This window comes from Bombus pascuorum, chromosome 7 (genome assembly GCF_905332965.1).
Source record: "Bombus pascuorum chromosome 7, iyBomPasc1.1, whole genome shotgun sequence".
NCBI lineage: Eukaryota > Metazoa > Arthropoda > Insecta > Hymenoptera > Apidae > Bombus > Bombus pascuorum.
Window position 1 is genome coordinate 2,414,413 of NC_083494.1, and position 26,313 is coordinate 2,440,725.

The 26,313-nt window shown below is 35.1% G+C and overlaps 2 protein-coding genes and 1 long non-coding RNA gene across 10 annotated transcripts in view; 1 reads left to right on the forward strand and 2 right to left on the reverse strand.

The window, feature by feature from the left end:
- The window catches only part of LOC132908990 (acetylcholine receptor subunit alpha-like), a 389,316-nt gene extending 372,727 nt beyond the window's left edge, over positions 1 to 16,589 (forward strand). For all 8 annotated transcript variants that reach the window (XM_060963531.1, XM_060963532.1, XM_060963534.1 and 5 more), the window contains 4 exons: positions 4,688 to 4,834; positions 5,629 to 5,793; positions 9,207 to 9,456; positions 10,104 to 16,589. In XM_060963531.1, coding sequence (XP_060819514.1) covers positions 4,688 to 4,834; positions 5,629 to 5,793; positions 9,207 to 9,456; positions 10,104 to 10,295 — 754 coding nt within the window. In that variant the 3' untranslated portion in view covers positions 10,296 to 16,589. The remainder of the gene's footprint in view (positions 1 to 4,687; positions 4,835 to 5,628; positions 5,794 to 9,206; positions 9,457 to 10,103) is intronic.
- Positions 1 to 26,313, reverse strand: part of LOC132909057 (uncharacterized) — a 165,081-nt gene that overhangs the window by 49,184 nt on the left and 89,584 nt on the right. The window lies entirely within an intron of this gene.
- Positions 24,703 to 26,313, reverse strand: part of LOC132909042 (thyrotropin-releasing hormone-degrading ectoenzyme-like) — a 37,648-nt gene continuing 36,037 nt past the window's right edge. The window contains exons 15-17 of the mRNA XM_060963637.1: positions 26,004 to 26,144; positions 25,845 to 25,926; positions 24,703 to 25,774 (exon numbers count right to left, since the gene is read on the reverse strand). Coding sequence (XP_060819620.1) covers positions 25,610 to 25,774; positions 25,845 to 25,926; positions 26,004 to 26,144 — 388 coding nt within the window. The 3' untranslated portion in view covers positions 24,703 to 25,609. The remainder of the gene's footprint in view (positions 25,775 to 25,844; positions 25,927 to 26,003; positions 26,145 to 26,313) is intronic.

Below are 26,313 nucleotides of genomic sequence, written 5' to 3' on the forward strand. Positions count from 1 at the left end.
ATAATTATAAAATGTAATTATATATAATATAATTAATTATATAGATGTGAATGATATACAGCAGTTATACATAGTTTTATTATAAATTATTATAAATATTATAATTATAAAATGTAATTATATATAATATAATTAATTATATAGATGTGAATGATATACAGCAGTTATACATAGTTTTATTACACATATTATTATAATTATAAATTATTATATTATACATGTACAATTATACATATACATACATTGCATGACTAGAAGATTATTAGATGTGTGTGAGTTTCAGAAGACATTGTAAGATCAAGTCCATCTGTGGACTGTGAAGCCGAAATTAAATGATAAAAGATTGAGAAACTAAGAGATCACGGGAAACAATTTCTCAGTGGAAAATTATCGAATTATTAATATTGAAAGGTTATTTAAAATAACGCGTTTAAGATGTAGATGAAGAAGTGTGCGAGGAGTAACTTGATTTACAAAGCTATTTCATTTAAAGATGAAAGCACGTTTCTCGGCATAAATAGATTCTTCCAGGGAATTTTTAAGAGCGACGTTACAAATTTTATTCGAAATAATTTTCCTATTTCTGTATAATTGGAATGGTACGGAAGTACAGAATTTCATAGAGAAGACGCAGAGACTGTATAAGAAATCTGCGTCTCTGAAATTATTTCGTAATACTCGGGCATTTGGTTTTTTTATTCGTTTCAAATAAAAATTTTGTGTTCCTATTTTTTGCAATTATAAAGTATATGACGTGTTTTAATACAAAACGTCATTTATGACATAAACGTCAGTCGATACAAAAATGTATTCTAAAAATTCAATTATATACATGCTCGTAAATTCACTGTGTGTAAATTAAATGTCTCAGTACGATACAATTGTATTATTTTCAAACAGACATATGATTGACGAAAATAATTAAAAACAGAAGTTTCATAATTCGAAACTTGCAGTTAATAGACGGGCATCTAATGGGGTTTCAAACACATATCTTATAATTTATATAATAATTACTTACCATACTTTCGATCCTATTTTCCGCTTATTTTTATGTAGAAGTATTTATGTAGAATCACCACTCCACTTGTACCACAATTTCGGAAACACTCGTATAAAATACACAAAAAGTTTACACTATTATTGATTTTCTAATCGTTTACTAATTCCCAAAATGCTAATGTATCATTTTGTTAATGCAGTAACGTCAAATCACACAAAACCAGAGAGACATTACCGGAATATATTCTTCTTTTCACACCTTTTTCTGTCCGCTGATTTATTTGTCTTTTTCTCGTTTTCGCTACTAACCTCAAAAGTTACTGTACCAATTTATCACAACTCGTTATAATGAACTAACTACATAACTTGCTTTACACGCAAATTCCAGAGAACATTGATACTAAGATGACTCGTAAATTCTACGTCACACAGATTGACACAATACTAAGAATACTAAGAGAGAAAGTCTTGGCTTAAATTAATAACGAAATCCTCGTTGTCGTATGACACAACGCGATGCGCCACGGCGCTTTATGATCTCACAGCGATCGAATTTGCTGTACGCGAAACATGGATGTCTTAATTCACTTCTGGCCGACTAATACGATTTCCAAAAGGAAGACAAACGGCGAACACAAAAGGGGAGGAAAAAGGCGTAGGCACTCGAAGGTAAACGTGGAAAGGCGAGTTCCGAGCCGATAAATGGCTGCAAGTCGAGTCAAAGGAGGCTGGTCCAATTTAAATCGCAGTTTGTTCCTTAGTACCGGCTGCTAAAGCCAGCCATTGCTGAATGGATCTCCATTATGAATGGCCTCGTGAGATTTACATTCTGTCGTTCCATTGCACCCACTCCTGCTTATATGTTATGGCAATTTGCCTTATCCCTCTGTAAAAATTTCCTCTTTTTCCTTCTTTTCCTTGGTAATAATCGATGATAGATATTGGTAACGATTGGTCGTGAATATCGACGAAAATATCACATCACAAGTTTTATTGTACACGTCTATCCGTTGCTTCACAATTTAACGGAATAAGCCAAGGGCGTTGGAATCGGACTACGGGTTTTTGTGCATTTGTGGGAAATTTGAGGATGCAAAAGTGCATACAATGCATACAATGTACGGTATAATCAAATTACAAAACAAAATATCTAAAATTATTGATTATAATGTAGGATCTTGCTACAATTAGTTTATTTAATACGGATTAAACAGGTGTTGGTTAAACAGAAAACGATGGTTGTTTAATGTGAACTAATCACAATAACGTACTATAATTAAGACAACTAGATAGTTAATTTGCAACTCTAGTCACCACAGTTCCAACGCTCTCTCTCACGCGGACCACATTCTCTCGACAACGCTAGCAACACTATCTCGACAATGCAGTTCGCACTCTCTGACTTCTCAACTAACACTGACTGTTAATTCGTCTTTGTCCTTTAGCAACCCCTTGTCTTTCCTCTTAGTCCCACCACGCATGTGTTCCGCAACCGTTCGTGGCCAGAGTCACGTAGACTTTTTTTCGCGCAACTATTCGATTGAAAGACCGACGATACATAGATGGACCTGTCGGCACTGAGGCTTTCTCGCGACATTGTTTGTTTATGGTTCGCCCGGTATCTCTTAGGCCTTTCGTCCATGACACTACAATAATATCTGGTAGATAAAACAAATTCCTATTTTGATTCCGTTTCTTCAGTTACGTTCGTAAAGATAAAAAAAGGCATAGAAATGTGAAGTATGGCTATTACATAGGCGTGTTACGAGTTGTTTGAACCGCTCACGGGCCAATGCGATTGACTCGGCTTTTTGAACTTTTTGAAATTTTAATGCCAAAGTATTTGTTAATCGATGGTTATATTATACATATACAATTTCGTTAATTTTTTCTGCTTCTCGTTTCGTGGAATTAACCTATTTGACAAATAAGCGTTTCTGGTTTCATATGTGTGTACATTTCAACGTAGTTAAGGTGTCTTTTTTAATTTATTTTTTAATTTAATTTAATTCATTTCAGTTATTTTCATGATCACATAATTAAGATAACGCTAAAGTTCTCTTTTATAAATATGTCTATAACAAGATAAAATTTATAGTCAGTGTAAATCCGACTTTTCGCTGCATCAAATCCAGTTAAAAATTGCTTACATATTTACCTGTCTGCGATTTACCTCAGACATGTTGAAAGATACAATATCTTAACAAATTTCTGGCTACAAAAATAGATTTCGATTAACCTGATTTTTACAATCAATTCACGTTCAACTACCCAACCAGGTCAAGCTGAATATAAAATTGTATTATTTTTAAGAAGAACGAGTAAAAGTATAATATTTAATTTCTTTTTCACTGTTTGAGTTTGTATTACGTACAATATGCATCCAATAAACAAGTGAGTCTTGGATTTTTTACTTGCATGCATACAATCATCGAATTAATGTCAAGGACAATCAATGAAAATGAAGGAAGAAATGAAAACACATCTGTTATTATTATATATAATTAAATATAAAAATTGTACAAACCACTGATTGAGATTTTCAATTATTACATAATTATTAGTTTAATTAGAGATTATCAGATGCAAAATTACGAGTATAGATAAGAATAATTTAGGAAATGACTTGCTAGTAATACAACCGAAAAGTATTGCGTGGAAGAGAGTAAAAAGATAAGATCTGCGGAATCTCTCGAATCGAAATATTAACATAACCTATAGTTTTAAACGATAAAACAAAATCACATGCGATAACAGTAATTTCGCCATGAAATAGTTATCATTAGCCCCTACGTTAATAAATGAATATATTGTTACGTAAAAATACGATTTATTCCAGTGAAAATGGAGTTTTTATAGAATATTCGAAGATTTTCGTAGAAAATCGTAGAAGCATATTTGTTTATAATTGTTTATATGTGCCATTTTATTTTTCTTTGACCTGCACCACTGTCGAATAAACGCGATAGTTTGTTCTATAATTTGGAAAAAAATTTCAAAGGAATGAAAACTGTTTAGAATAAAATTGAGTCGCGAATAAAAATTTGTTTGATAAAATGACGCGCTCTCTTTAAAACGAATTCTTTTCGTATAATATAGATATTCATGAAACAATTTTTAATTAGCTTTTTAATCTATGAAAACGAAACTTTCACGTGATGCATTTCTTGTGATTTAAACGCAGCCGAGATTATAGAGGAAAATAATGGATAAATCGTTTAATTAAAAGGAAGTTTGCTTAATGAAAGTACCCGCGATGGAAATAAATGAGGATGTCATCGACGCGATGAACAATGCTGAACCGAAGGAAATTATTGACTTTATGCTTAACGAACGTGTTGCAAAACTTTCCAAAGAGTCTATCATCGTTATACGACGTACATGTACGTCATTAACAACTTGAAGATGCGTAAACACACGCGAAGCAGTGTTCACCGTGTCATAGTTCAAAAGCTGCAATTACTCGTTTCTCGACATCTATTAAAATTTTCGTGAGAATAAAAGCTTCATCAGAGCACTTGAAATGAAAATAGGAACAATGAAACCAGACAATATTTGCTTTAAAGATTTTAATTAATTCGTAATTCGTGTTTAAATGTAACGACGTGATACAAACCTAATTTTATTAATTTATAGTTGACGAAATTGTTATACCAAATTTATCGTTTCTTTGTTTATTTTACAGCATATGCGTGACAGTGGTTGTGCTTAATGTTCACTTTCGATCGCCGCAAACTCACAAAATGGCGCCTTGGGTGAAGAGGGTTTTTATCCACATCCTTCCTCGCCTGCTGGTTATGCGGAGGCCCCAATATAAATTCGAAACAAATAGGTAAACGTTTATTATTATGCATTTCTATTTAAACCAAAAGAGTTACATTGTTAGAAATCGAATTGAACCAACTGCTCTTCCACTCGAAGACGTTTTGACATATTAAAGGCACCCTTAGCTTATCAAAGACAAGAGGCAAAAGAAAGTTAGTAAAAATGATTTTAGTTTAGAAATATTCGATAAAATCAATAGAATCTTCGATAAAGTCATAAATTATGAATAAACCGTTTTCAAAGCGTTCGTTTATTTTCAAAGAGATCTAATAATTTGCTAGTCTATTCTATTTAACACAAGAAAACAGATATTTATATTGAAACATTAATGTTCTTTCTTCATATAAATTTTTCTCGATAGAAATACGTTGCTTTCTCTGTTACAATACATTTTTTTAATTTCCTGAAATTTTTTAAACCTACCAATTAAAAAGAGATGTTAATTAAAATGGTAACAAAAATCCTCGGCCTCCTCTATTTTAGTATTTATTTTAAAATCTGTTTCCTTGATTCTTCATTTTTTAACCATTTATTGTCTGAAAAATTTTTATGTTCGTAGAAAGTTTAACGAATAAACTTTCCCGATACGTACTCCAATAAAAATAGCTGTCATCTTTTCACGACCAATAACAACATATGCAACATGGTTTCTACAGGAAAGAATATATGTATATTATATATTATTGCTGTTTTTTTTTTTAAATAAAGAACATCGTATTTCATAGATGAGAGGAACGATTTGTTGACAAATAAATTTTACTGTATGCACAAATTTATATGTATATAAATTTATATTCGCAGATATAGTTCTGGCAGAGTGCTAATGAAAACAGTCGGAGGGAAGGAAAAGCCCTTCTATTATCCGTATCATCCATCTACTCAGGAGGACAGCGAAGAACATCTAACACCCAAACGATTTCACAGCCGCATGCGTGCTGCATCGAAGGAAGACCTCTCACCTTCCAGGTATTTCTTGTCGATGTAAATCATTCTTAGAAATTATCTTATTATTTATACTATCTTACCTTATTATTTTTTTATTACTATATTTGCAAACTTGTATAATTACAATTCAAAAATCAAAAATTTAGTGATTTTTTATCAGAATTTTAGTGATTCCAGGAAGTGAAGAAGCATATTATACGAATATATATATATTTAAAGGGAAAATAATGGAAATAAATGTATATGGGCGACGTAATAAGCATTTTTACCATAATTATTAATTTGTCAGAGAATCTTTTTTTAAACCTAATTGTATGATTGTATGTGCAACATAGTCTAATATTTATAGTACACCTAAAGGTAATTTGATTTTTAGTACAGTGATTTGCGGATGATTTTTATCTCATTAAACGATTCTTGTATTTTCGCCGCCCATTTAAAATTCTATTCTGCCCGTAATTGTTCATCTGTTTTGTTTCTTTCCACTCACTGAACTTTTGACCAAATACTCGGAAATTTTCAAAAACTTTCTATTCCATAGTTGATAAAACTACAATGTGGATTTTCCGCTTTTTGTGCACCTTTTTCTAATTTCGAACTGCTCTCCTTTGTTTCGGTATTTACATTTCTATGCAAATTCGGAATTGCGTGGACCATCTGTTATAAATTTGTGGCTACTGAATTCGATCATATTTTCGTATTATCCTTTTGTTGCGGATAAAATGACATATTTGATTCGTAATGCAATAACATTTTTCCCGAAATTTCATTGTTCCGAATATTATAACAATTGTCTTCATTTTTTTATTTTTCAAACTTATTGCACAAAGCGTTTAAGCAAATGTCACTGAACTATTTTCTTCGTATTCACAGAAGCTTTCTACGTTTAGTTTCGCGGTTAAAGTTTCGAAAAGTAACTAAACCATATATTCAGCCATAAGTGCTCGGATTCTCATAAAGCACAGCTTAACTTATTCTGGGAAGGTGTTGTAGCTGGTATTCGTTTAACGTAAATTTCTTCTCAAACGTAATTAACCGTGAATAATTCACACGACCATGTATCAAGAGTTGCTTAACAAGTGTTGCATAAATTAATGAAATAATTGACGCGATGATGCGTTACGCTTTTATTCTATTACGAGATTAAGTAACAAGATTGCACGACTTTACTGGAAAGTCCAGTTTAAACAGAGTTGGAGTGCCGTAAAGAAACTTCTGTAACTCGTGTAAGGCATTAAATTGAGTTTCTAGCGAAGATAATTCCGCCCATACATTGATAATCTAATGAGACGTAGCACAGAACGAAAATGGCACCAGAATTAGACTACATTAGGAATGTTACGACCGTTCGCGAAGAGACACGATCGCGAGGAAACGCGTCAGCGAGAAGCATAAATTTTCGCTACGATTCTGAGAGTCGACGCTGCGAACCAATTGTTCCCCTGTTTCGACTAGGATAACAGAGGAAGTTCAAATGATTGTAACACTGAATTAACAGGGTTAATATAAGCTCCTATCTTTAACAATATTTAAAATTATAATTAACACGTTACAAATGATTTAACGATGATACAACTAGTTTATTATTACAACTCGACTCGACTTTATATTTCTCGACGTATTCGTTTGACTAAGCGACGTTTGATTTTATTTCTCTGAACCTCCCGATGCATTCGGTTTGAATCCTCATTTACTACTGACTGCTCTTCGATTTTGTCCTTCGTCTTCTCTTGGAGACGACCCCCACCACGCTCGGGTCTCGCAACCGTTCGCGGTTATGGTCACGTATGCCACCTTTTTTGCGTAGGTAAAATAACGGACCGAAGGCGAATCGATGTTTTCTAGAACTCGCTGCTTGACGGCAACTATGCGCTTATCGCTACATTCTGTATATCTCGCCGGTCATGTAAGACGATCTGTCTGCAACACTGTAGCACCAAGGGAGACGGTTAGGAACACGGCCTATAATAAGCCTCGGGGCGTAACAAGAAACTTGAAGCATCAACAAAAACATGGTCACAGAATTCAGAACTACGCGATCTACATTAATTTCAATCATACTGAATTTATCTATGATCTCTAAACAAAATTAATAAAATTGTTCTTTTGATTCAAATGTAAATTACATTCGTACAATTACATTCGTAGTCTCTTAATGGTATCGAAATATAATTATAAATTAGACTTTAATAAGAGTATACAAGAACGTTTTTATAGCTTTATAAAAATTCAAAGTGTCTATAATTTCTAATGGGCCGAATTACTATGTACGAAGATAATATACTCAGATAGACATATAAATAGAAAATGCTGATTGTTAGCTATAAAAGCTAATTCGATGCAAATGTATTTGACATTTACCAGGTATGTAAATATGAAACCGGAATTTTTATATAGAAAATACACGTTTATTGTATGAAAATGATTAAAAATATTTTATTCGAAGTATTGCCCGTATGGAGACGGCTTCTCGTGTCACGTTTAATCGATCAGCGAGTTGTTGTTGCGTTTGAGCGTCATCCTCATCCAACGATGCATGTTATTCGCGGTCTTGAAACTTTTTCGGTGGTCTTCCACGTCCTTCGTTCCTCGCGTCAAAATTGTCACTTCTGAATTTTTTAAATCACTCAAAGCACTGTGATTTACCAAGAGCATGCGCACCGTAAGCTTCGACAAGCATTCGATGCGATTCCGCAGCAGTTTTCTTCAAATGGTAACAGAAAATCAATGCTGTCCGCAAATCGTAGTTTCCAGGCACAAAATTCGACATGTTCAACGCTATTACAAACTATGCTGTTGTATGAAACTTGTATTGTTGTAAGTCGAAAATGTTAGTGAGATGTCAACAAAGACTTTTGGCATCAATGACGCAGTTTAGTGATAACTACATTATCAGCTAGGGCCATCCATAGGCAAATTCCGGTTTCATACTTACGGACCTTTAAACACTTTCCATCTTTTTCAATGTATCAAGATACTCAAGTCTCGATCGTAACGTTTTTAAAGCGTAGCGAAAATGACGCGATCGTATTCCACATTTTTAATTAAATAGAAATTTTGAAAATTAAATACTACGATAAGTTCGATCGATCGCTCTGCGAACAACTTAATTTTTACATCTTTTGTCAGCAAGATATAGTTCAAAAAGACATTTACTTCAATTAATGATCACAACCCAAATTAAATTGAGTTTAACTAGGACTTTATGTACATGCTCGTCATAGCGAGACACAGGGCGATATATGAGAAACATAAATATCTATTTTGAGAACAATCAAGTAGTGAATATAAATGATTTATTAACGAGATACACATCCTGAAATTACAGAGCGATTTTAAATTGCGGTAGGGTAGAGCAACTAATTTATATACACCGGTTATTATGGTAGAAGGAAATGTTGTAATCAAGTTACATTGTCCTGTTCGCAATTTAGCCTTGCTGACGGTGCAAGGTTCGGTGGAAGTTGCTTAATCCACGGGCCACCGTTACCGCCGCTTCCTCTTCATACAGAATGCGAGGATCTCTCAGTTTCTGGCGAAGCAGGAATCGAAGAGGTGAAAAGTCCGGTACTACGAAGTCCACCAGCCTTCTCGCATTCGCGTTGTCCTCCCGAAATTCACAAATCCTGCATCTGTGTGCGTTTTATCGCAGAGCACACCAAGATGCTCGAAGACTCGACTAAGGTAATTTTAGCTCTTAATCTTACTTTTCTGAAAGCTTCTTTTAATAAATTTCGTACGCCGTTATATCTAAATATTTTGTATTTCATGCTTTGATTCTATATGACGAGTATATAGTAACGTACCCGTATATTTTTGGAGAAATGAACGAAGTTTGTAATTCATTAAAACATGTCTTTACTTCGTTCTAATATCCGCGTATTAAACTTCGACATAAAAGGCTATAATCTCTTCAATTTGATATGTATGTGTATATTATTCGTTCATGTACTTGACGTCACTACGATGACGTCGATAAGGTGAAAGTCTTTGTTCGGATAAAAATGGAAAAGGCAAGAAAGTTACTATATAAATCGAAGGTACTACAAATGTCACGGTTCTCTTGGTTTTAAAGAGAAGCAGAACTAATCTTCGCGCAATAACCATTAGACGTAAAAGATATAACTTAGAAAAAACTAAGCTGGCACCCCGCTGGGGGTAGCCACCCACATGCTATATTTATTTTTATTTTATTTTTTTTTTTTCACCAATACGATATAACACTTTACCAAATGTCCATAAGGACAAATTGTAAAAAACCAAAATAAAAAAAAAAAAATAACCATTAGTGCAATTTACTGTAGAATCTAATACGAATGATTTGTAAAAAGGTGAAAGAAGACTGGAAATACGTGGCGATGGTCTTGGACAGACTGTTTCTTTGGATCTTCACTTTGGCGGTGCTGGTTGGCACAGCTGGCATCATCCTACAGGCTCCCACCCTCTACGACGACCGGGTACCAATTGATAAAAAATTCAGCGAATTCGCAACCACGACGGTAGTAAACTGTCCGCCGCAATAGTCCATGCCCGAGCCCTGCACCGTAGAGAAAGACTAAGGACCAACACCCGGATGTAATTTACTACCAACCCGGAATCCCACCCTAGTCTTAGGAACTTCCAGATTCCACCGCTGTTCAATAACGAAATTACGGTAAAAGGGCTCCATTCCCCAAAGCAATTGCAAAGTATACGACAAGCACCAAGTTTCACAAAGGGAGAACAAAGAAATGAAAGGACGAAAGTTCAAGGAAATACTATATGAGATTATCTTTCTATATTCCCCCTCCCACCTCTCGGTATCGTCGTGAAATCTGACGTTGTTCCTAAAATAATAATAATAATAATGCAAATTGCTACACGAACCGATGCGTCGTCAAGGAGAGAATACTTTGGAATGTTAACGCTTTAGGTTGAGAAAATATATTTGCCGGAAGCATCGTGGAGAAAATCTATTCTCTGTGACTTTCCTTCTTTCGATCGTTACGAACCTAAACAAACGAACGACTGCGACGCGATTGTCGACCGTCTAAGAACCTTGATTTATTTCCTAGCTTCGTTCGAGTATTGCCGTTGTGAATAGAAGAAACGATCGACTCGTCGATACGTTGCGAACAATTTTGGAAAGGAACTTATATCTACATAGTCTGCTCAAGTAAATCGTAATATGAAGCTGCCACTATTTAAAATCGGGTTATCTTAAAGCAACAAGCTAATTAACCGTACATTGTAATAATAATCTAGCTAAGCCCACGGCGGCTCTGATCCAACTACCGGGATGCTCGAGTAGATCGAACGAACAAACAGAATGTTGGAACGTTGTTCACGGTGAATACGATTGGTCCCGGACTAGGGGTTACGAACATTCACGAGTAAACTGTCGCGTGTTTTATATATCCCGTTTACCCGACATGTTAAGAGAAATTATTCTAGGTATCACGATCGTAGGTAGCTCGTTGTACGACACGAATTTAGCGTGTAACTTTACGTATAACCGATTAGTTGTAAACATTTAGGGACGTACCCGTTTGTACGAATGTATCTATAAGGGAAACGGAGCAGAGGTGAGCATTGATTTGAATGTATGTGCATCCAAATGTCACTTGAGATTGTTACTCGATATTTTGTCCTTCGAACGTTTATCGAAAATCACGCAAACGTATTTTCCATTTATTTCTTAATTTCGCATTTTTAATAGCAGCAAGCAATTTGAGGCGAGAAATTAAAAGACTATATTTCATTTGTTATAGATCTACCTACAACGATAATTCCTTTTGCATTTTTATTGCGTTTTTGCAAACGCATAGGAAATTACAAAGGTATATCTCATTTATTATCTACACGTTAAATCGAACCCGAGTTAAACTTTGTCTGTAATGTTAATCACGTATCGTATATTAATCATGTTAATTATATAGTACACATTTCGCATCTAATTAAAGTCCGCTACGTTTCTTTCGATCAGTTTGAAATAATTTGCAATTTCCTGAAAGTCATACAAAATTCGAACGACTTCATCTTTTATATAATCGTGCTAATAAAAACAATAAAAACAAAATTACGGTAGTTCGTATTTCAGAACACGTATTACAAATAAGTTCTTACAAAATTTGTCCAATTTTGCATATGGAGTTATAAAAATGCGAAAGATCTTTCTTTGAGATATAACTGGAACTAAGTAATACACGTCTAAACAAGATAAGTATTTACGAAACTAAACTTGCATAATTTCACGCAAAATGGAAAATAGGAAAACATCGTGGACATAAAATATTTGCATTTGTTCTCTTTAGAATATTTAGCGTATCATACAATGTATTCATTGTCGATATATCGGTAATTAGCACGAAATATAATTTAACAATTCCATTCGTCGTTCGATGCATCCTATCTCGAGGGACATTTCGTTGCACACATGCTATACTTCGCCTCTGTAAAAATATTGTATTTTGTAACAAGAGTGGAAAGCCGCGAGACATTACGATAATAATAACCAATAGTTCTGTAAGAACAAGTAAAGCATACGAATTCTAAAGCTGATAGATGTAGCTCATTGAACAACCGTTGATGTCGTTGTTCAATGCTGTAGTACGTGGTTGATGTCACTGTGAGTTGTCTTCGTTCCTTTTTATTCCGTTTCGTGTTCATCCGTTTCTTTTACTTACGTTTTCATTAGATAATTACGCGCTATATACAAATATGTACTGTCGCAGTTAAATGATCGTTAGTTGCGCCTCGTACGAGCGGACTGATATTCGCGAGAATTGTAACATAACGTCGGAGAATCTGCGATTCCTTGGCAAAATTCACGAATTACCAATGCTCAACGATAATCGTTCATTTCTAGCTTCGTTAAACTCACGACTACTTTTTCACGATAGAAGGAAAAAGCCTTATCCGGACATTTTGCGACTCGACTCGGCGAATCCCTAATTCTTCGACGTTTCTTAGATCATATTCGTAGCTGAGAGTAATAATTTTAACGCATCCAAGGTACGATGCCTTACGTCACGTTGCATTGTAAATACATTTGTAGGATGAGAAGTGTTGGTTCCGTAAATACTGCCATTAGAAAGCGTTGTTAGTGTGAAAGACGTCGTATTGATAAGCTCCGCGGTTCCTCCTCAATCGGTAGCTACTTGTAAAACACGTATGTACGAGACTAGGTTGATAATGAATCGATACTCGCCACTGTACCGTGAGAACGAAGACAGCTGTCCGAGCGAAACAAGAAAGAAATTAAAGAGCAATTTATTGGCTACGAACTAACGTACCTATTTTTCTACATAATCGCAAGCTTTTTCATTCCGTTAGCGAAGGATTCTGCCGATCTGCTTTCTATAAAAGGACTCGCAGCTGCCTTGACTTCATCGTCGCGCTTTAAACGAACACACTGTTCCAAGGTTCTGCTCAATGAAGAAATGGAAATCCAATGTATTTCCTTAGTCGTAACGTTTCCGCCGTTAAAAATTCGATTACTGCACGCTGCTCGAATCTCGTTGACATTGCATTCGCGTTCAAGCTCGCCGCAAACATAGAGCAAGCTATGTAGCAAGCTGTGGACGTAGCCTTTCGTTCTCCAGTTACACGCGAGCATGCATTATTTATCGACCTAGCCTCGTGCAAAATTAAATGAAAATGAACAAAAAGTGGGGCATCAAGTTCAACATTGACCAACGCGTAAAAATTTCAATGTCGGAGAACAAACGAATGGTTTCTGATTGATGGAGAACCGATCTCGGAACACGTAGTGTCGGAAGACAAGTAAACGTATTTGCTACCTGATTGAAAAATCGTCCAGTGAACGCCGAACGAATGTTAGAACGAACGGTAAGTCGCAACGTCGACGTTTCGGCCGCGATGTTCCAGAGGCCACGATTCTCCCTTAGAGGAACGAACGAGACTTGTAAGAGGTTTACTTTGCACTAAAACGATAGGAAAGAACGCACACATTTTCTATGATAGAGTCAGTTACTTATTTACATGTTAACATTGTAATTACGCATTAGTGCGTCGAAGCAGTTGTACCGGATCGCAAGCTCGGCCCCGCAAAGCTACGAGTCTTAAAGTCTCACTTTGACAATAGTAGATTATTCCAACGATGATCGGCTATTGTTACTCTGATATTTTAACAGTTGTTAACCTGTCGCTGTAGTTGTTTAGTTGTTGTTGATGATGAAGCAGAGCGGTCGAGGTAATTGTCCAAGGGCCACGAAGGGGAAAGCTAAAAGTTCTTGAAAGCGAAAACCAGTGCGCGGTATTTAGATAGTAATTAGTGGCATAGAACAGATATTATATATAAATATATAAATATATATATATATATTAAGTGTAAGGTATGTAAATAATATGTACATAGCTAAAGATAACGTAAGCCAGATATTATAAAGCGATTGAGGTTTTTTTACTATTGCAAAAAACTGGGATCACGCGTTGCACGAAAGGGTCCCACGACGCTGTTTAAAAATCGATGTAACGCGACGATGGTCGGTAGTTGAGATTCATTAAACGTCATTTTCTTTGATCAATGACAACGAACGAGTCGACGTAATTTCCTTTTTCTCCGTTGCTTCGTAAAGCTAAGTGTGAGTGTAAGTTCCGTGCTGTTTCTGTCTGTTCATTCAATGGCGTATGCTACACGATCGTGTTTTGTCGTAAGATTGTGTCATAATATTAATATTTCATAAGAATGGAAACGATTTCTGCGTTCGCGTGTGAAATTTCAATCGATGTTCAACTAATCGTTACGGATGTAATATTTTCAAGTTTTTATACACAATTCCTCGATCTTAAGCGAAAGATAAAAGAGAATCCATTCTTCTCGTCGATGGAGATTCTAGACCACAGCAGTTTGTTCAAGCGTGTAATTGTATTCCTCGCGATAACTTCTCTACTTTAGTTCATTCGATAACGATAATTCACGTTTATAATATTTTCATTCACGCAACAAATACATATATATAAACGTTAACGGGTCTCGTCTAACTATATTAACCTTAGGATAAAATCGCAATGCTGCAGACGATAACTTGCTAAGTGGAGTCATTGGTCATCGTGGCCTTCGCCTGGAACTGTACTCAACGTTTCTTCCAGCGGTAAAGAGTGGCGTTTTGCCGACGAAACAAGCATAAACAACGCGCATTCAAATCGTTCCTCGATGCACAATTTATACAGAATTAAATGGAAGAAAAGAAGAAACAGCAGCGTGCTTGTTTGCCCGTATCTTGATCGATATTTAAATAAAACTGCATATATTCCGAGAGCGATCGCTATGCGGGTGTTACCTGAAACACGAATGGATTTTAGTGTCGAATCTTCGTGAATTTCGTATATACTTGTTTACTGAAATTCGGAAGATACTCGTGCGACCTTTGTTCGTCAAGAATCTCTGAAAAAAGATACAAAATGAAATTACTCTCGCCTTTTAATACCTTGTTCTTTCGCCAAGACGCTGGTATTTTTTAACGTCCTTTTCTATGTGTTATAAAATTGGAACTGACAAAAAGTAAAGATTCGGCGATGATAGGAAAGGGTTGATTTGCAAGAAGTTTCGAAGAACGTTTTTCTTGAAGGCTTGGATGCTTCTAAGTAAAAAAAGCATTGCGCAAAATGCCGAGGAATTAATTAAAATCAATCGAAGCTCGTTACATGTACCGTAACCATCGTTAAGTAAACGGAATATGTAATAAATTTAAGAAGATACGGAGAAATCGATCTTAAAGCATATTGTACACGCATTTCCAGCATAACGATATATTACAGTTGGATGGCGGATTTTTGTGCATTTAACAGAAATGTGAAATTATGAAAATGTACAAAATGCATGTACCACGCGAAAAGGAGAAAGATATTTGAAGCGAAAAACTACTTGTTGCGATATTTAACAGGTGAAATAATATCTTTATGCAAGTAGGTTACATTTTTTCATGTTAATAAAAATAGAAAATTGCATAAAGATCCACAGTCTAAATGTGGTACATCGTTTGACTTAAAAACGATACAATTTTTCGTAATACCATAAAACAGATACATCGATTCTCGATAAATTCAACCTACATTCCTCATTTGTATCTCCTACTTCGTATGTTACAGTGCCAAGTAAACGCGCGACAAGCCTAAATCGTATGACAATAAACGTTGAAAAACAACCAAACAATCAGTCATCGTGAAATCTGCTCTTTTCAATTATCTCATCGACTCGCGAAAACTCGACACGACGTACCAAAATGTCCAGTCATTAATGATATTCTGGAAGCGACAAAGAAGAAAAATTCATTTCGAGCCAAGCGATAGGCTAACGCGGAGCGATTGAAAGGAAGAAAAATAACTTGTCACTTCCAGAACTGCCAGAATTTCTCTTCTTATCACTTCATTATGAGTTGATTGTCCGAGACTCATTTATATCGACACCCGCGTCCCGATCTTTGACCACTTGACATGTTTTAATGCGTAACTTAATAAAAGGTAGCTTAACAATTCCATACTTGAGAAATATTAGTGACGTAGGCTAAGGATCAGTAAGATTATGGTTACATTATAACGATAATTATAGTAAACGAATATACTGTATAGCGATAGTGCTATTTAAAATGAGAAAAATAACGAGCAGAAAAAAAAATAAGGGAGAAAATTATCCGAGTATTGACTACTATCGTTAGATACAACTACTATGTATATCGTTTGTTAAATATGTACCTATAAATTATTGACGACCGTTGTTCTAAGACTACACGATGTAAGGACGAGATTCTTGTTGCTTGGTTTTGTAATCATGCTTGATAAAAGCATTTGAAGAATAAAACTTGTTGTCGTAGAAATCTTTTTTCTCGTCTTTCTCCTAGAAACTCATTTCCTATCAAATTTGTTAAAATATGAAATATATTTAGAAAATAGGAAATAAATTTTAAAATTCTGAAACGAAATAAATAAATTTGATATTTCAAACAAATTTAAACTGTTTCGTTCGATCGAAAACATAAACAAAACAAAGGCACGCCGTTGTCTTTTTTTATCTCTCTCATACGATATGTTTTACGACATTACAGTTAACATATATTTTAAAATGGTCATTTGTCGCGCCTAACCTAAATATCCTAATACCTTTTTATAGAGAACTGCATTTATAGAGAAAAATGCATTAAATAATGTCAAAAAATATAACCAGCTTAAAAAATAGTAATTTCCATGAATTTCCAACGAAGCAAAACTTTCCTTGAAATTTTTAATATTGCAATTTGTAATCGATTAAAAAGTCGATTAAATTCTTCTGCACAGGTTCTTACGCTTTAAATACATATATTTCGTTCGTTGCAATTTATCGAAATATCTCGAAATATTAGCTGACGCGTGTTACTTTCTACGAACTTATCCTTATTCGGTATAATATCGTTTCTTTGTTTAGGACGTAATAAGGTCGCTATTAAAAACATGTGTTTTTCAAGAATTTGTCGAGTCGTAATCGTACACGTTTGGCCGGCGAGTATCCTTATACCTCCACTCCTCGTCACCATAAACCGCAGCGATATATAAATCGAAGTATCAGTTTAGTCTTGGAGATCGAAGCGGTTAGACGTTAGGTTACGACGCTTGGTAGACACATTTGCCGGTAAACTCGATTCGTGAGTATCTAATATTAATTATTGTTTCAATTTGTTTTGTCTATACGCTTATTTCAACATTTTATGTCTTCTCTATAAAAATTATTACTTGATTACGAGGAAACTTCGTCAAATTCAAATGATACGTTGATTAATTACGTGTAATGAGATTGTAACATTGATTATTGTTTCATTCTTATATAATCTGTCCGTTATACCCATTTATTTTAACATTTTGTATTTTCTTTTTCGTAAATTATTGATTGATCACATGTATTCAAATACATATTACGATGATCGACCACTGATCTGAAAATTATTTATAGAAATATGATAAGATTCGGTTTGTTTTGAACTTGACAATAGATTTCGATAATTTTTTCCTATTTACGAAAACATTACAGTTAGGTTTGAACACATTCTGCGCATCGCTATTTCTCTTACTGCGCAGCTCCGTTTAACGTATAGAGAAAATACGCCATGCTTTATTGTTACAAAGTCACGGTGTAATGTATACTATATATAATAAATAAAAAAATATATATGTATATGTTACACTTAATTATACCGTAGTCACGTACGATATATTTGAAACTATAACGACAAATATTCAATCTGGCCCTCAATTTTTCGATACAGTTATATCTTAACACTAAAACTACCGATAGTTAACACGAAGCTATTTTTACCAAAACCCAGTCAAAATGGCTGGTCTTTAAAAAATACGTAATAATAGAATATTTTTATATTTATTGATTTATTACTTTCTCACAGTAGCAATTACATGTTATGTAGTATATTGTTGGTATTATTAATCCATCTGGGACCATAATTCCTAAACGAGGGTTGCAGCACCCTTTTACACTTTGAAAAGCAACAGTCATTTTTACTGGTATTGGTATAAGTAGCCTTGATACAAAATTATTTTGAGTTTGAATACATAAAAAACAAAATAAAATTCATTATATTATTCTTTTAGTTATCGTTGCGAAATTCATTACATCATAGCGGAAAAAAGATATAACATGAGGTAGGAATTTTAAAATAAAATTGCAAAGCCAGCCAATTTGACTGGTGTGGTGGTTCTAGTGTTAAATATAATAACTATACATTTTTTTATTCTTGTGTACAATGTGATGTTTCTTTATCCCATACGTAAATATGTAGAATAATAATTAGTTTGCAGTTTTGGAAAAATATTATTTTCATGAACAGTCACTCGAAAAAAGAGGAAGAAAAATATTAAAAATTTCATTTTAATAATATTTAATAATATTTAATATTAATTTCAATATTATTTAGAGTGCTTGGAACATAAAAACAATTTAATTAAATTAATAATACATGAAATTAGAATCAGTATGTGGATTTTTATTTTTATCTTTCTTTTTTAACATTCGTTTTCGGTAGTTGAATCGTAGTCTCTCCTGTATCTCAAGAATGTGAATATTTTTATATGTTATATTTTTATTTATTTTGTTATTCGTATTCTCTTTGAACTATGTTTGAAGAACAAGGATTTGTTTGTACATAGACTTTTTTCTCGTTCTATGTACTTTCACAGTACACAAGTACGTAATGTGTATACAAGTACGTACTGTGTACTTACTTATATAATAATAAACTGTGACTTTGTAACACACTAGAATTAGCACGCAAATGAAGGGCTTTTGAATAAATAAACATGAGATATCGTTGCTTTAAGGCGATCAGGCAAACAGTATCCATATTATTGACGATGTGAGGTCAATCGAATGTCGATCATCACAATATCACATAAAAATATAATATACGTATAAATAATATAAATATATACATATTAGTGCATACATGCCTATGTGTATTGTGCGTTGTTGTGTTGGAAAGAAGACTGGTGGCACTGGTGTACTGTTTTGTTTGTGTATGTGAGACTACTTGCCAATACGCGTGTTTATTTGTATGATTGTATTGAGTCCATACGAGATAACCAATCAGATCTGCATTCCTTATGCTAGTGTTCTTTTCAGTAACGTACAGTACGTATTTTCTCTTATATGTAAGTAATTTTCCTAATAACATTTTCTTTCCTCTAACTTATTTTATTGTAAAAATACAGTAATAACACATGTATGTACATATACAAATATGCACATACGCTGTTAAGTTTTCTGAGAGCCATAAATTATAAACGGATTTTCGACTACGCGAAATGTCTGCGCCCCTAACCTCCATGTTGTTCGATGGTCAACAATATTTGTAATTTCTATTAAAATAGAATCTTCTAGTTTTAATATTGAAATATGCAATAAAAATGTTGAACATTGTTTAAAAATCATTAGATTCTCAATTTCTAAGTTCTAAATTTGTATGTTAGAGTTTTAATCTTTATACTAAATATAGTCAGATTTCCTTTGACAATTTTAATTCTTCTTTTTGTTAAAATTACAAGTTTGAAAATTAACTTCTCATTATATTCAACTTTTTAAACAATTAACAATATGTTTTTGAGAACAAATTAGAATATTTCATATATTTCGTTACGTTAAATTGTATCCACCACCATGTTGAAGATATATGGAGACATTGGATCTCCCTATCTCACCTCATACGTCGGGTGGATGGCATGAAACTGCCAGTCATCAGACGCAATGGTCGTGAGAGCATCGGAATACACAGACTCCATATACTACAACATGGATGGCAGACAGCCTCTCAGCCCTAAGGTCTGCAAAATCGCCCTGTTTGATACGGTGTCGAAGGCCCTCGCAACATCAACGGATGCGATGTATCTGTCAGTCGTTCGAAATGCCTTGTGTCTATCGTGCAGACTGATCAATCGTTTAGCTACGATCTTGTGGACACCAACGTCGAAGTCGCGGTAATGGGCCGGAAGCCAGATGGGGACGCAGAATCTTTCCCCTTCGTAAGCAAGATCGCCCTGACGGATCTTAGGTGTAGAGGCAAATAACGGCACAGGGTTTTGTGAAGGATCCTTGCCGTCAGACCGGCAGGACTTGGTGCGGTATTACCTTCCTGCAAGGCATCTCGAACTTCGGACGGAGACACAAGAGACTGAAGTGAGCCGATGACAGGCTCAGGCTGGGTCTCTGGCGAACAATAATCCCGTGCGCTAGTCATAAGGGACTCCCAATAGGGAACCATCACCTCCTTAAAAGGTGTCGATCACCCACGGGTCCATCCATCACGACGAAAACGTTAAAAAGAAAGAAATATTTCACTATCTTTAATTTTGTTAAGCAATCAGCATTGTCTTTTTTTAAATAAATTTTAATAATTCATATTTTATTAAAGGTTTCTCACTGCTTTACTCCTCCACTTGCTGATGCCTGGAAAGGACCTAGTAGAGCTTCCAAAGACAAGAATGTAAGTAATTTTGTATTCTGTGCTTCATTTAATTTTATTACTTGTATTTTATGTAAATTATTATTAAATAAGAGAATCTTTTTGAAAATTCAACAAGCTTTAAACTTCTAAATTCCTGAATTGGATACTGCATTAAAATCTTATGTTTAAAACAGATCACTCTTTTAATATTTCAAACTGTACAAATAACTAACACTGTGTTTAAAAATCAATCACATATACAATTCTATGATTTCTTACAGATTTCTTCCAATTCTTCGCTTCTTCCACGGGACTCGAGGATTCCTATTTGGAAGCGGCTTCATAATGGTTCCCCTTGCATCACAACAATATCCATGACAACGTCGCATCTAATAGTGAGTCAAATGTATTTTTCCTCTGGTCATTCAACTTGACACAGAACTTTCGACGAGCATGGTATTCACGGGTATTTATTTCTCCCGTAAGTACTAACATTTTCTTGTCTCTGCTTTATTTATTACCAGTTTATGGTAAGTTTTCTTGCACGTTGCCTTTCCAAAAGGCATTAATATATGAATATAATATTTACATATTATAATATAAAGAATTTGTATCAGTAACATAATGATAATTATGTGAAATAAGATTGATAACTAGTATATGTATATATGATTGAAAATTACATATTCGTCATAATTATAAGATCAAATTATATCCAATATGACTGCAAAGATTAAGTATCCGTACGAGCATATTTATTGATTTTGAAATATATAACAAAATGACTTCCTTTAAGTATTTTGTATCTGGTACCCTTAGACTTTGTTACTATGAAAATTTCAATTACTATTCCAACTATCATGATTCTAATGAAAATTATATTTAATTCTATTTTTTATTTTACGATGGAACAGTTATTTGCGTTTCACATTCAGCATAGTATCACAGTAATATGAAATATGAAGATATCAAATTCTAATTTTGTCCGTCCGTTAATATTAAATTTCACATGGAAGAAAACACCAAGCAGCAGGCAGATTCTAGATCAAAACAAGTTTCAAATGACTCTTTGTGTTTGACGAAAGAATCGCTTGAGAATATTTCTTGATATACGCGTTATTTGCAACTCAATACGGTAATGTAAAGATCTATAAAAATAGAGATATTAAAATTTGAATGAAACGAGACTACTACTCCATGATATCCAAAATATAATAGATATAAATATGATTGCTAATCATATTGTTAGCAGATTTTTAAGATTTTTAGGTTCAATCCCTTCCATGCTTATTGTCAGATCCTCACTCACATGTGGAGATGATACCTGGGAAGGGGAGAGGCAATGGGCATAATGACCGTAATTTTTAAGCTTAATAATTTCTCAGCGACTAACGTTGCATTATGTATCCTGCACGTCCTCTTTTCCACATTGTGTACGAGTGATTAATGTGTGAAATGACGTTGTTCTTGCTTTTCACTATAATATTGATTTATTGAATTAACATTGAAATTCGCATATACTTAACTAAAAGCGAAATGTACATAATATTGTTACGCAATAGACGCTACTCAGCATCAATTGATCTCAGGAAAATGGTATATAAATTAGAGTGTAAAATTTTAGACGTTTGGATGTTTGATTTCTCTACTCTTCTCTAGGCTCTTGCGCTTGTGTCTCTTTTCTCAGAATGGCTAAAAATTATTTTTACATATAACCGTTTATATAGACGTGTTGACTTTGTACCTACTGCCTTAAATTTAGGCCACAGAGCTTGTTGTTCCATTTTTATTTAAACGTGGTAAGTGTCACGTAATTTTTAAGTAATTACACAAAAGTTGAGTTCAGTGTAGTCTTTATTCTTTAGACTTAGTGTTTTATTACAGAGGCCAATATTGTAACTGGATTAAAATTAGAAATAGAACTATTTGAACGGACTCGTACCATCAAAGAAGAAAGCTCGGTGTGGGTGTTCCCTTTGGAACTCAGAACGCGGATTCGTTGTCCACACTTTTTGGTGGAAAAGTGAGGGTAACGATCCGCGATTCATTGGTAAATGAATTATGTAGTAAAGACAAGGAGAGCTAGATATGGCTCGTGGGCATCCTTGTTCGTGGAAAAACTCTTATCTTGCCAGACACCCGCTTTCTCCGTATTAGGTAAGAGCGTGCAACAAACATAAACCGAAAATGTTTACGTGAAGGAAACTGAAACTGAACAGATTCGGTTTATGTTTGTCTTCCTAGGCCTGTTGCGAGTTAATGGAACAATAGATAGGTCTTGGCGTTCGGACTACGTGGAATTTTACAAGGACCGTCACATCTGGCGTACCACATGGTAAAAAGGAAAGTTGGTTCGTGAAACACTCGTCGGTGGTCTGTTGTCGGGTGGTGGCGTCGTTGCGCGCCCGTCCAGGCGTGAGATCTTCCTTTTGTCGTATACCCTTCGAAGTGCGAGGGCTTGCAGCTCGAAGGGGGGGGGGTGCGCGGCCAGCACGGTCGCCGTCGCGTATGACACCGTCCTGTAGCTTCTTGCTGTGCGGATGGCGGTCGTCCTTTGTAGCCTCCTTAGTAGTAGCCGGCTGCGCCGGCTCTCCATCATGTCTTCGGCCCACACTGGGGCTCCGTAGAATACTCGGGATTTTACGACTCCCTCGTACAGTCGGCGAACGCCCACTCCCGCTCCACCCACGTTCGGCAGTAGGCCGCATAGGGCGTTGGCCGCGGCAGTCACCCTTGGGACCAGTTGTTCAATGTGCGGCTCGAAGGTCCACTGGCTGTCGATGATGAGACCCAGGTACCTCATCTGGTGTCCCACCGGCACTTCCTCTCCGTTGATATTGATGGACAGTCCGGTTGGTGGTGGTCCTCTTCGTCGCCGGTCGAAGAACCCCAGGGCTTCCGATTTGGTTGGTGACACGCTCAGTCCGAGTCTCCTGATAGCGTTCACCGCGCACGCCACCGCGTCCTCTGTGTGTCTGACGGTTTCGTGCCACCATCGGCCCCCTGCCAGTATCAGGGTGTCGTCTGCGTAACACACTAGACCCGCACCCGGGGGCATAGGGCATCGAAGTACACGGTCGTAAGCGGTGTTCCAGAGGATTGGGCCTAGTACTGACCCCTGCGGTACACCGCACTCGACCGGTTTCCTCGTTTCCCCATCCTTGGTGTTGTATATGATCCACCTGTCGCAGAGGTATGCAGTCAAGTGTGTATGTATTCCTATCAACTATCGACTGCCTAACACACTATACTCAAATTCATTGTTTTTGGTAAAATCCAAAGACGTATAAAAAAAAAAAAACAAATCATGACAAAATAAACTATTTAAAAAGAAAAAGGAAATCATATCAACTATCGAATCTTATGGCTTTTACCAATGTAGAAGCCTCGCGCAAGGTCCTATACGCAGGTGTCACGTGCCGAATTGCTGGTTGGTCGCAAATTAATGCGCTAGCGAGTCTGTCGCAATTTGATGTGTTTACTCCTTGTGCTTTTCTTTTTCCCAGCCGGCAATGTCATAGGAATGTTTATGTCAGGAGGAAAGTTAGGATTAAAAAGAGAAGCTTCGTCGCGAAATCCTTACAAAATAAACTATTTAAAAAGAAAAAGGAAATCATATCAACTATCGAATCTTATGGCTTTTACCAATGTAGAAGCCTCGCGCAAGGTCCTATACGCAGGTGTCACGTGCCGAATTGCTGGTTGGTCGCAAATTAATGCGCTAGCGAGTCCGTCGCAATTTGATGTGTTTACTCCTCGTGCTTTTCTTTTTCCCAGCCGGCAATGTCATAGGAATATTTATGTCAGGAGGAAAGTTAGGATTAAAAAGAGGAGCTTCGTCGCGAAATCCTTACCTGAGCTGAATCGACTCGTCAGTAGAGTCGTCAGCGTCTAGACATAGTCTGTCAGACTCTAGACGTTTGGGCTAGGAATTACGCACACGTAGCTCGTAAGGCCATCGTGGCCGAAGTAAAAATTGTGTTAACAAATGAAACGCAGTAAAATGCAATATCACTAAAATATCGTAAATCATTGCTTTTTTATAATATATAGATCTCCAATAATTGTACGGCGCATAAAATTGAGAAACATTATGAATGTCAGAACCTTGATTACAGTATCGGAAATCAAATTCCATAATTTATCTGTACTTTATCTTTATATGTTTATATTTCGCATGAAGATAAATTAATATTCTGTAACAAAAATGGGTAAAGATATGTTTTTAAATGTATACATGATTTTTTATAGAATGTTTAACAGAGTATGTTGCTGGTTCAAAGGCAAATAATTTCTATATGGAAATCAGTGTTCTAAATGTGATACTCGTTTCTAAGATATTTCAGAAATATTCCTGACTATTTAATATAGTTCCTATATTATTTAATATAGTTTCTCTATAAGCGCCACAAGTTCATAATATTTTCTTACCAGTTTTGGTTTATTATTACATATTTATTATATAGTTATGTCTATGTATGAGCGTAACAATTAATTAGAAAGATAACTTTGATAAGGACATTTATCTTGAGAAATTTCGAGTTTTGAGTTTAATAATTGAAAAGAAACAGTTATTTCTACCCGCTACAATATTTTAAAAAGTTACAATACTATTTATTCGAAATGATTTATGTGTTACATTAATAAATTATAAATGAGAGAATATGTTAATACATCTCTATATGTCAAGTGAAAAAATTAATTTAAAATTTGTCACAATTTTAATTTCAAAATTCAAGTTTGCGTTTTCAGGAGAATCAAAAATGAAGCGAAATAGAAAAGCTTAGAACTCGAATATTTTAAGTAAATCGCCAGGATTCGTAAAAAGTACTTCTGACCCATCGAAAAGCTATTTGTACAGCTTCACGAAATACAGCTCTTGAGAATGTTTATCCCCTCACTTTTATCAGCTATTTTCACGGACTTGCAAATCTCTGTGCTTCTTCTTTTAACAAAGAATCGATTTGAGGTAAAGAATGCTTCAACCATGTTGTTACGAAATGTCCATTTGCTTCGACAAGCGCTGCCGCATATCTTGTTCCTTTCATACTATCATAATTGTTTTCTCTGAACATTTGAAGCTGCAAAATGTAATTCATATAGAAGATAAAAAATTTAAAATATGCAAATATGATACTAATAATTTCTTACGTCTTGTAAATCCTGTTCAGTCGTTAAGCCATTCATCATGGACAGCACGAAAGATTTCAATACCTTGTAAGATCCTAGAAACCTAAATCGGGAAAGTCATTTTGCCATTACGCTTCCTCTTTCGTATATTGAACTTTTTGTAACAAAAATCGGATGTACCTTTGCGCAATTTCTTGCCAATTTGCTCGAACGAACCGAAATGCGACTTGAGCCGCGGCTGGGTTTTGCGAAAATGCATTCAAAATTACCGACATTTCGTCCTCCTCGAATCGTTCCTCGTGAAGTATATCATTGAGAATACTGTTATCAAAGGAAAACGTGACTAGTATTACGTACATGAGGATACAAACTAAAAAATTAGAAAATGTTCAAATATATACAGCTTTAAGTACTTGTAATACTTCAAATACTTCTCATATAGTACACATAAATATTTTGACTCATTTTCACTTATATACAATTTCCTAAA